At 45.9% G+C, this 11,867-nt stretch overlaps 1 protein-coding gene across 1 annotated transcript; it reads left to right on the forward strand.

Annotated features, from left to right (window-relative positions):
* Positions 1–1,255: 1,255 nt before the first annotated feature.
* LOC144488033 (uncharacterized) lies at positions 1,256–5,019 on the forward strand. Its single transcript, XM_078206054.1, has 2 exons — positions 1,256–1,336; positions 3,546–5,019. The coding sequence occupies exon 2, from the start codon at positions 3,897–3,899 to the stop codon at positions 4,905–4,907; it is 1,011 nt and encodes a 336-aa protein (XP_078062180.1). The 5' UTR covers positions 1,256–1,336; positions 3,546–3,896; the 3' UTR covers positions 4,908–5,019.
* The last annotated feature ends 6,848 nt before the right edge of the window (positions 5,020–11,867 follow it).

Genomic DNA, 11,867 nt, shown 5'->3' on the forward strand with positions numbered 1-11,867 from the left:
CACCCTGCAAAAGAAATTCAGGAAAATGATATGAAGTATGGATAGAAACTCCGAACAGACAATTCTTGTTTCTCTGGAACATTTTTCCTCTCTTGTTCCCCCAAATCTGTAAATCCCCGTCACACACACTCTCCCTCCTCCCTGGGCTGAAATCCAAATGTGGAAATGCCGACGTTGGACTGGGGTAAACACAGTAAGAAGTTTAACAACACCAGGTTAAAAGGCCATTCACCTGTGTGTCTATTTAACCTGATGTTGTTAAACTTCTTACTGAAATCCAAACCCATCTCACCATTTAATCATAGAAACCCTACAGTGCAGAAGGAGGCCATTCAGCCCATCGAGTCTGCACTGACCACAATCCCACCCAGGCCCTACCCCCACATATTTACCCGCTAATCCCTCTCACCTACTCATCTCAGGATTCTAAGGGGCAATTTTTAGCATGGCCAATCAACCTAAGCCGCACATCTTTGGACTGTGGGAGGAAACCGGAGCACCCGGAGGAAACCCACGCAGACATGGGGAGAATGTGCAAACTCCACACAGACAGTGGCCCAAGCCAGGAATCGAACCCAGGTCCCTGGAGCTGTGAAGCAGCAGTGCTAACCATTGTGCTACCGGTCCACTCCCAGTTTTCTCCCTCCCTCTCCTCTGTCTGGGTTCAGTTCTCCAGCTCCTGTCTGCAGACTGACAATAAAACCAATGGGTCTTATTGGGGGTGTTGGAGCCTCCAGCGGGTGTTTGTGAATCCTCCCCGCCCACCTCCCAGGGTTTCCTTCCTTCCCAGAGATCAGAGTCCTCATTGATTTGAGGCCAAAGTGTAACCTCTTATTTATTGTCCCCCTCCCCCATCCTCTGATGTGAACCATCCTCCAGTGGCTGAGCCAGGATGGGGCCGTTAACCTGGGCCTGTTCCCGGGAGGGAGGGAGGGAGAAGCCCCGCAGCTGCAAACCAGGGAGCTGACAATGATTCTGATGGGTTTGCGGATCCACAAAGTGTTTCCAAATCCTCCCAGCCACCGCCTAACGCTGACTCCGCTTCTCCGGGACAAACAAGCGCCAAGGACAGCAATGACACTGCGCATGCTCCACATCACAATGCTTGGGGACTGATTGACGGCAGCTCCGGACCAATAGGAAGAGGGGGCGGGGCTGGAGGACCAAGCGGGAGCGGCTGGTCCTCCAACCAATCGGAGTGAATGAGGGGCGGGGCTGGAGGACCGAGCGGGAGTGGCTGGTCCTCCAACCAATCGGAGTGAATGAGGGGCAGGAAGTGCGGGTAATGGCGACGGACAGACGGCCGGTTTTATCTTGGAAACGAGATCAATACGAGGTAGCGGGCGGCGTGCGGGGAATGATAAATGTGGCGGGTGGGTGGAGAGACTTTGTAAACATGTTGTTCAAACCCAAACCCCGGAAATGAACTTCCCGGTCCCCCCCTTTGTACCAAATGGAGCGGCAGCTGGTAGTGTTAGACCCGGGCTGACTGCCGCCATTGAGGCTGCATGTGGGAGGCCGGCAGGGATTGTGATCGGAGAGTGAAGCCCTGACGTCACAATGGGATGGGTGAGAGTGTGAGGTCACAATGGAATGGGTGAGAGATTGACGTCACAATGGAATGGGTGGGAGTGTGACGTCACAATGGAATGGGTGAGGGTGTGACATCACAATGGAATGGGTGAGGGTGTGACGTCACATGGAATGGGTGAGAGTGTGACGTCACAATGGAATGGGTGAGGGTGTGACGTCACAATGAAATGGGTGAGGGTGTGATGTCACAATAGAATGGGTGAGGGTTCCAGATGAGCTGAGACTGGGCTGGAGTCGGGCGATGGCACTGACATGTGGCCCGGTGGCACAGTGGTTAGTGCAGCTGCCTAACAGCGCCAGGGACCCGGGTTCAATTCCAGCCTCGGGTCGCTGTCTGTGCAGAGTTTCTACATTCTCCCCGTGTCTGCGTGGGTTTCCTCCGGGTGTTCCGGTTTCCTTCCACAGTCCAAGGATGTGCCGGTTCGACGGATTGGCCATGATAAATTGCCACTTGGTATCAGGGGGATTAACAGGTAAATATGTGGATAGGGCCTGGATGGGATTGTTGTCGGTGCAGGCTCGATGGGCTGAATGGCCTCCTTCTATACTGTATTTTATTATTCATTACTTTTAATTAATTACTATTAATGCTTCTATGAATGAAGGTGGTCTTGATGATGATGTGGACATGTGGCTGGAAGCTCATCTTGGGATGAACTATTTCACCCTGGTTGTCAACAGTGTGGTTCAGCCTCAGACAGTTGCCAGGAGGAGAGATAAAGTTGTTGGCGAGGGAGTGGAGTTTGTAGTGGGGACTGAACACAATGGGTTCAGTCTTCCCAGTATTTATATGAAATAAATTTCTGTTCTTTCAGTACTGGATGTCAGACAAGTCAGGATGGTGTGTGGGTTGGAGAGGAGCTTGGAGCTCATGGTGTTCACAGGGTTTGGAAATTCTGTCAAAGTTCCTGTTGAGTTGTAGATGTATAAAATCTCTCTCCTCACCTCCGGCCTCTCCTACTTCTCTCTGTTTCCACTCAGAGTGTGGAGATGCCGGCGTTGGACTGTGGTAAGCACAGTAAGAAGTCTCACAACACCAGGTGAGAATCCATTGATATGGATGGAGATTTACAACTTTTTGGGAATGAAATAGGAAAGAATGTTCTATAGAAACTAGAATTGTCTGCTCTGAATTTCTATCCTATACTGATTGTGATGACTTTTGCAAACTCATTTCACAGGATTTTCAATGAGGAATCACAGGCAAAAATCTCAACGCCACGTCTAGACAGAGTCATATTCCTTGGGATCTGAATATCTTGTAATATGGAACTGTAGCTACGTTATATATTTCCAGACATCTCTTCCCTCAGAGGGTTGTGAGTCTTTTGGATTTCTCTTCTACAGGGACCAGTGGAGGCTGAGATTCATTGAATATATTCCAGTTAGACAGATCTTTGACTGACAAGGGTGTCAAGGGTTATGGGGAAAAGAAGATTTTGGAGCAAAAGCTAATATGTGGGGGGATTTCTTCACTGAAGGGTGTGGTAAAGCTTTGGAATTCTCAACCCCTGAGGACAGTGAAGCCTCAGTCATTAACTATTTTCAAGAGCGAGATTGATTGGTTTCTAGATATTGAAGGTATCAAGGGACATGGGTTTAGTGCGGGGAGAATGATGCTGAGGTAGATGAACGAATTATCTCATTGAATAGTTTAAAAGGCTCGATGGGCCAAATGGCCGACTGCAGCTCCTATTTGTTCTGGTCTCTGTGTCCAGGACAGGAAGCAGTGAGCATGGATCTGTCAATCAGCCTCAATCAGCACCTTCAGGAGAATTGGGAGGGTGAATATTAGATACAGCAGAGTGAGAATGGAGGGAGAGTGTGTGGGATGGAGATTTACAGCTTTTTGGGACTGAAATAGGAAAGAATGTTCCATGGAAACTAGAATTGCGTGTTCTGAATTTCTATCCTGTACTGACACTGATGACCTTTGTAAACTCGTTTTACAGGATATTGAAAGAGGAATCACAGACTGAAATCTCAAACGTCACGTCTAGATCTGACAGAGTTATATTCCTTGGGAGCTGAATATCATCGGCCTTTGAATCTAGAAGGAGAAATGGTTGTCCGGTCTGTCGATTTGAAAAGATTTCAAACATCAGTGTAACTGGACAAGCACCAACACACTGCCACACTCGAGTGAGAGTCTTCCAGTGCACTGACTAAAGAGCTTCAACCAGTTACACAGCCTGAATAAATATCACACCATTCACAGCAGGGAGAGACTGTACCCGTGTTCTGTGTGTGGACAAGGCTTCAACTGATTGTCCACCTAAGACAGAGGCAAGGACACCTGCACCATGGAGAAACCATGGAAATGTGCAGACTGTGGGAAGAGATACAGAGTCCCATCTCTGCTGGAAGCTCATCGGCGCAGCCACACTGGGGAGAGACCATTCACCTGCTCTCAGTGTGGGAAGGGATTCACTCGGTCATCTGACCTGCAGACACACCAGCGAGTTCACACTGGGGAGAGACCGTTCACCTGCTCTCAGTGTGGGGAGGGATTCACTCAGTCATCCCACCTGCAGAGACACCAGCGAGTTCACACTGGAGAGAGACCATTCACCTGCTCTCAGTGTGGGGAGGGATTCACTCAGTCATCCAGCCTGCAGGCACACCAGCGAGTTCACACTGGGGAGACGCCATTCAGCTGCTCTCAGTGTGGGAAGGGATTCACTTGTTCATCCCACCTGCGGAGGCACCAGCGAGTTCACACGGGGGAGAGACCATTTACGTGTTCTCAGTGTGGGGAGGGATTCACTCAGTCATCCAGCCTGCGGACACACCAGCGAGTTCACACTGGGGAGAGGCCATTCAGCTGCTCTCAGTGTGGGAAGGGATTCACTTGTTCATCCAGCCTGCAGACACACCAGCGAGTTCACACTGGGGAGAGACCATTCAGCTGTGCTCAGTGTGGGAAGGGATTCACTCAGTTATCCAACCTGCAGAAACACCAGCGAGTTCATACTGGGGAGAGACCGTTCAGCTGCTCTCAGTGTGGGGAGGGATTCACTTGTTCATCCAGCCTGCAGACACACCAGCGAGTTCACACTAGGGAGAGACCATTCAGCTGCTCTCAGTGTGGGGAGGGATTCTGTGATCCATCCAGTCTGCGGAGGCACCAGCGAGTTCACACTGGGGAGAGACCATTCACCTGCTCTGATTGTGGCAAGGGATTCAGTCAATCATCCAACCTGGTAAAGCACCAGCGAATTCACACTGGGGACAGGCCATTCACCTGCTCCGTGTGTGGGAAGGGATTCACTCAGTCACCTCACCTGCTGAAACACCATCATGTTCACGAGTGACTGCAAGGACTGAATTTTGCTGTTAATCTCATCGAGGTCCCAACCATTTTCATTGGTGTCTGTTTCTGCTGATGTTAATAAACCCTGGCCCAGTTGTAAGATTTGTATTGTGGATTGTCTTGTCTGAGTCCTGAACTCGGAAATAAAAACAAGAAGTGCTGTAAAAACTCAGCAGGTCTGACAGCATCTCTGGAGAGAGAAACAGAGCTAATGTTTTGACACTGAAGAAGAGTCACATTCAACTGGAAACATTAACTGTTCCTGTCTTTACAGATACTGTCAGACTTACTGAGATTTTGCAGCAGTTTTTAGAATGACGGTGAATAAAGAACAAAGAACAATACAGCACAGGAACAGGCCCTTTGGCCCTCCAAGCCCGCGCCGCTCCCTGGTCCAAACGAGACCATTCTTTTGTATCCCTCCATTCCCACTCCGTTCATGTGGCTATCTAGATAAGTCTTAAACGTTCCCAGTGTGTCCGCCTCCACCACCCTGCCTGGCAGCGCATTCCAGGCCCCCACCACCCTCTGTGTAAAATATGTCCTTCTGATATCCGTGTTAAACCCCCCCCCCGCCCTCACCTTGAACCTATGACCCCTCGTGAACGTCACCACCGACCTGGGGAAAAGCTTCCCAGCGTTCACCCTATCTATGCCTTTCATAATTTTATACACCTCTATTAGGTCACCCCTCATCCTCCGTCTTTCCAGTGAGAACAACCCCAGTTTACCCAATCTCTCCTCATAACTAAGCCCTTCCATACCAGGCAACATCCTGGTAAACCTCCTCTGTACTCTCTCTAAAGCCTCCACGTCCTTCTGGTAGTGTGGCGACCAGAACTGGGCGCAGTATTCCAAATGCGGCCGAACCAACGTTCTATACATCTGCAACATCAGACCCCAACTTTTATACTCTATGCCCCGTCCTATAAAGGCAAGCATGCCATATGCCTTCTTCACCACCTTCTCCACCTGTGACGTCGCCTTCAAGGATCTGTGGACTTGCACACCCAGGTCCCTCTGCGTATCTACACCCTTTATGGTTCTGCCATTTATCGTATAGCTCCTCCCTACATTATTCCTACCAAAATGCATCACTTCGCATTTATCAGGGTTGAACTCCACCTGCCATTTCTTTGCCCAGGACGAGAAGGGGGGATGTAATAACTGGAAATGAGAAAATGGCTGAGGCATTGAACAGGTATTTTGTGTCGGTCTTCACAGTGGAAGACACAAAGAACATGCCAAAAATTGATGACAGGAAGGCTATGGCAGGTGAGAACCTAGAAACTCTCATCACGAAAGAGGTAGTGTTGGGCAAGTTAATGGGGCGAAAGGTAGACAAGTCTCCTGGTCCTGATGGAATGCATCCCAGGGTAATAAAAGAGATGGCGGGAGAAATAGCAAATGCACTAGCGGTAATTTACCAAAATCCGCTGGACTCTGGGGTGGTTCCTGCAGATTGAAAACAGCAAATGTGACGCCACTGTTTAAAAAAGGAGGTAGACAAAAGGCAGGTAACTATAGGCCGGTTAGCTTCACTTCTGTAGTAGGGAAAATGCTTGAATCTATCATCAAGGAAGAAATAGCGAGACATCTGGATATAAATTGTCCCATTGATAAGACACAGCATGGGTTCATGAAGGACAGGTCATGTTTGACTAATTTGGTGGAATTCTTTGAGAACATTTCATGTGTAGTGGACAATGGGGAACTTGTGGATGTGGTGTATCTGGATTTCCAGAAGGCATTTGACAAGGTGCCGCACCAAAGACTGCTGCATAAGATAAAGGTGCAGTGTTATGGGTAATGTATTAGCATGGATAGAGGATTGGTTAACTAACAGAAAGCAAAGAGTGGGGGTAAGTGGGTGTTTTTCTGGTTGGCGATCAGTGACTAGTGGTGTGCCTCAGGGATCAGTGTTGGGACCGCAATTGTTTACGATTTACATAAATGATTTGGAGTTGGGGACTAAGTGTAGTGTGTCAAAATTCGCAGATGACACTATGCCTTATTCACTACCTGGAGAGAATTCAGAGATTGGTGTAAAACTGGGATCTGCTCCTAAATGAAAGGATCAATGTTTACTTTTGCCACTCTTTTTCGTTTTATATATTTGTAGAAACTTTTGCTTTCTGTTTTTATATTCTGAGCTAGTTTACTCTCATAATCCATCTTACCTTTCTTTATAGCTTTTTTCATGGCTTTCTGCTGACCTTTAAAGATTTCCCAATCCTCTCAGTTCCCACTTATCTTTGCCACTTTGTATGCATTTTCTTTCAATTTGATACCTCCTTTATATCCTTCGATATCCATGGCTGATTATCTCTTTTTCTACAGTCTTCCTTATCACTGGTATATACTTTTGCTGAGCACTGTGAAAGATTGCTTTGAAAATCCTCCACTGTTCCTCAATTGTCCCACCATAAAGCTTTTGTCCCAGTCTACCTCAGCCAACTCCTCCTTCATCCCTTTATAGTCTCCTTAGTTTAAGTACAAGACACTGGCATTGGATTTTACCTTCTCACGCTCCATCTGTATTTTAAATTCAACCAAGGAAGGAATTCAATTACCCATCCCTGCTGGAAACTCATCGACGCAGTCACACTGGGATGAGGCCATTCATCTGTCCCCAGTGTGGGAAGGGATTTGCTCACTCATCTACTCTGCTGAGACACCAGCAAATTCACACTGAGACGAGGCCATTCAATTGCTCTTGTGTAGGAAGGGATTCAGTTGGTCATCCAGTCTCCTGACACACCAGCGAGTTCACACCGTGGAGAAGCCATTCACCTGCACCCAGTGTGAGAAGAGATTCGCTGGACTCATCCAACCGAGCAATACAATGGCGAACTCACAACGAGGAGAGGCCATTCACCTGCTCCCAGTGTGGGAAGGGATTTAATAGTCATCCAAACTAGCAGTACACCAGCGAGTTCACACTGGAGAGAGGCCTTTTACCGACTGTGTGTGTGGCAAGAGATTCATTGACTCATCCAGCCTAGCAATATACCAGCGAATTCACAAAGGGGAGAGGCCATTCACTTGCTCCCGGTGTGGGAAGGGATATGTTACCTCATCCACTCTTCTGAGACACCAGCGAATTCACAAGGAACTATTGTGATTGTATTTTCCTGTTGAGCATATTCAGACTAAACCATGTTCCTTTGGGTCTGTTTCTGCTGAATTGAAAAATAACTTCAGCTCTGTTTAGGTGTTAATATAGTTGGTCTGAGAAGAGGAGGATTTGGGGTCAGGAAACTTGTACAAAGCATCAGATTATCTGAACAGCAGAGAATTTTGTACATGGAAGGAAACAACTCCGTTCTCAATCACATTATGGAGAAACCGTGCAAATGTGGAGACTGAAGTGATTGGTGGACCATTTTTTTTTGGTTTTCTAATTCAGCACATTTTTATTTTTATTCGTTTACTATCATATTATGGTGAGCACTCGGGTTTGATTCCTGGCTTGGGTCACTGTCTGTGTGGAGTTTGCACGTTCTCCCCGTGTCTGCATGGGTTTCCTCCGGTGCTCCGGTTTCCTCCCAGTCGGAAAGACATGCTGGTTCGGTGCATCGGCTATGCTAAATTCTCCCTCTGTGTATCCAAATAGGAGCTGGAGTGTGGCAACTCGGGGATTTTCAGTAACTTCATTGCTGTGTTAATGTAAGCCTACTTGTGACACTAATCAATAAACTTAAACTATATTACATGTAGCTCCGCTGTATCTTTCCAGTCAGACTCATTACAGCTCAGAAGGAATGCATTGGGTTTCTCAAACCTATTTGACTCTTTGTAGACGAGTTACACGGCCTGAAAAAAACATCACAACATGCAGCGTGGGGAGAAACTGTAGACATGTTCTGTGTGTGGACGAAGCTTCAACCTGGAGAGATACGAGGACTCTGGCACCATGGAGAAACTGTGGAAATGAGAGGATTGTGGGAAGGGATTCAATTACCCATCTGTACTGAAAACTCATCAATGCAGTCACACTGGGGTAGAGGCTGTTCAGTTGTGCTGACTGTGGGAAGGGATTCACTCAGTCATCTGCTCTGCAGAAACAGCAAGTTCACACTGGAGAGAGACCATTCACCTGCTCTGAGTTTGGGAAAGGATTCACTGAGTCATCATCTGTGGAGAAACCAGAGAGTTCATCTTGGTGAGAGGCCATTTACTGGCACTCAGTGTGGGAGCAAAAGAATGATTCAACCCCTGTTGAGACATTATGGCAATCACTCAGATTAGACCCATTATCTGCTCTGGGTGTTAACTAAATTATTTGAGATTAAATATATACAAATGGAGGGCATTGATTGGATGAGTGCAAATAAAGAGACACTGTCACAGAGTGGAGTTGGGAGGTATGTACTTGTAATGTTTTACTCTGCAAATAAATCTATTCCAAATAAAGGTTAGCTTCAGTTTCTTCCTTCACCATAACGCTGTCAGGATTATAACATGGTAACAGGGAATGTTTGTCTCATGGTGAATTTTAAAAACTAAAGGAAAATATATTTCAGGCAGGAGCTTACAATCCCAGTAGCTTTTGTGAGAAATGGTTGAAAGCCAGTGGGAATTGTCAGGGTCTGATTACCCGCTGATGTTCTTGAAGTCTGAACCACACGATCAATGTAAGAATGAAGTGGAGATGTGGACACGGGTTACATCCCGACTAAGGAGAAAACAAGGTCTGGCCTTGGCACTGTCACTTCTTGACAAAAAGATCAGAAGCAAAGTATTTTGTGAGCTGGATGTCCATCAGTTGGATACTGATGAAGGTTTGAATCTTTTATAAAGATTCATTGAGATTTACAAGATAGATGATCTATTGGTTGCCTATGAAGCATAATTGGACTTTGACAGGTTTTGTGTGAGGGTGAAAGCATCTTTAGTGCGTCTGGATATCGCAACAAAAGACAGGATTGGAACAGCGCTAATAGGTGATTGAACCCCAGCAATGACTGGGGAACTATTAACAGGTGTTTCAGGTCTGAATGAAAACGTCATCGTGCAAGCATATGAGTTAGGAGCAAGCACTGGCCACTCAGCCCCTCGTGTCTGCTCTGTCGTTCAGTAAGATAATGGCTGATCTGATTGTAACCTCAACCCCAAATTCCCACTTACCCCGTTAATCTTTCACCCCCTTGATAATCAAGAATCTATCTCGCTCTGCCTTCAAAATATTCAAAGGGATTCTGACAGCAACTTTTGAGGAAGAGTTCCAGGAACTCTCAACCCTGTGGAAAAAAAACTTTCCTCATCTCTGCTTTAAATGAACTTATTTTAAACAGTAAGCCCTCATTCTCGATTCTCCCACTAGAGGAAACATGCCCTCCACATCCACCCTGTCAAAATGCCTCAGGATCTTATATGTTTCAGTCAAGTTGCCTCTTACTCATCTAAACTCCAGGGGACAAAACCCTCACCTGTCTAACCTTGCCTCATCATCCCATTCCACAGTGACTGCACCTCGACAGTGTGTGGATCAGATTGAAGATGTTATCCATATTCACCTCATGGTGAAGAGTGACACAAGGTTAAGGGGTATGAAAGGTTTCCAGTTGGTGATATCAATAGATTGAAGCCATTAAAGAGAGTGTTGATTCGATGTAAAGTAGCTGGAGTCAGCACTCCAGGACTGGTGTAGTCTGGTGTGTCTGACAGTGAACCTGCTCAGTTTAATGTTGAGTGAACCTTCCATGAAAAAGGCACAAATGCAACTGGACATGGAACAAGGTATGATTGTTTACTCAAATCAGGACATTATTGTGTCCTCTTAACAAAACCTGATGTTTCTAATCCTCGGGTTCGAGAAGGATTCATGGCATCAGGTGAAGAGAAACAGAAAAAAATTACAAATTGTCTTAAAGCTGCACAAACAATTTGCTCGTCCTATCGAACAAAGATTAAAAACCCTGCTACAAGATGCAAGGTTGGTTGGTGAAGAGTATACGAGACTCAGAACAGATTAGTACAAAGTATCGGACAAAGCCATTACATCCTTCCCTTGGCTCATGAAGAAGTTGCTGTGCATCTAAAGGTATGAGACAAAGACAGAATTATTTTCATTCTACACTTTATCGATATGGTAACCCAACTTAGTCTTTCTCCAATAATACATGGTAAGGACAAAAGGGTGATTCTAGAACAAGTCATTGAGAAGTGGACAGGGACTGGACCTGGGGCACCAGCTAAGGTTCTGGCTGATAATGGAGGGGAATTTGTTAATGATGAGTTTTGAGATGTGTGTAAAAACATGAACATTCTAGTCAGGAACACAGCAGCTGAAAGTCCTTTCAGTGATGGACTCTGTGAAAGGAATCACTCGGTGATCGATGAAATGCTGCAGAAAATCTTAGCTGGTCAGCCAAACTGCAAGTTGATAACTGCACTGGCCTGGACGGTTCATGTAAAGAATTCACTTCAGATGGTTGGAGGGTATAATCCTTGTCAATTGGTTTGGGAGAAATCCCAAATTACCCTCTGTGCCGGGTGATAAACCTGCTTTCGAAGGGATGACAATTAGCACAATTTTTATTCATTTATTATCGAATTGTTTCACTAAAATAATTGCTCGAGCTAAGAAATTGTGGATCCTAGAAGAGCGGTGTCTTATAATGTAATACTTTGTACAAAATAAAGACCATCATATTTTTCTTCTACGATTTGTTTTGAAATATTGTTGTGTGAGTTGTTACAATTCGGGTTGGAAACATTATCGTTTCAAGAGAAATTTAAACACCCAGCGATTAACTGAAAAGATTACATCAGAAGATTGCAGGTTTTTAAACAAAAACAAACTTTATATATAAAACAAAAGAAATATTAAAAATCAGCATGATCAATTATATTTTATGAAGATTTATGCTGTAAACTCAGTTCTACTTTTCGACCCCTCTTTAGTTCTGAAGAGTCACGTGGACTCAAAACATGAACTCTATTTTCACTCACCACA

The sequence above is a fragment of the Mustelus asterias genome, unplaced genomic scaffold, assembly GCF_964213995.1.
Source record: "Mustelus asterias unplaced genomic scaffold, sMusAst1.hap1.1 HAP1_SCAFFOLD_1228, whole genome shotgun sequence".
Lineage (NCBI taxonomy): Eukaryota > Metazoa > Chordata > Chondrichthyes > Carcharhiniformes > Triakidae > Mustelus > Mustelus asterias.

What these genes read in the sequence shown, in the direction of transcription:
- LOC144488033 (XM_078206054.1), top strand. Translation starts at nt 3,897, where the DNA reads ATGGAGAAACCATGGAAATGTGCAGACTGTGGGAAGAGATACAGAGTC.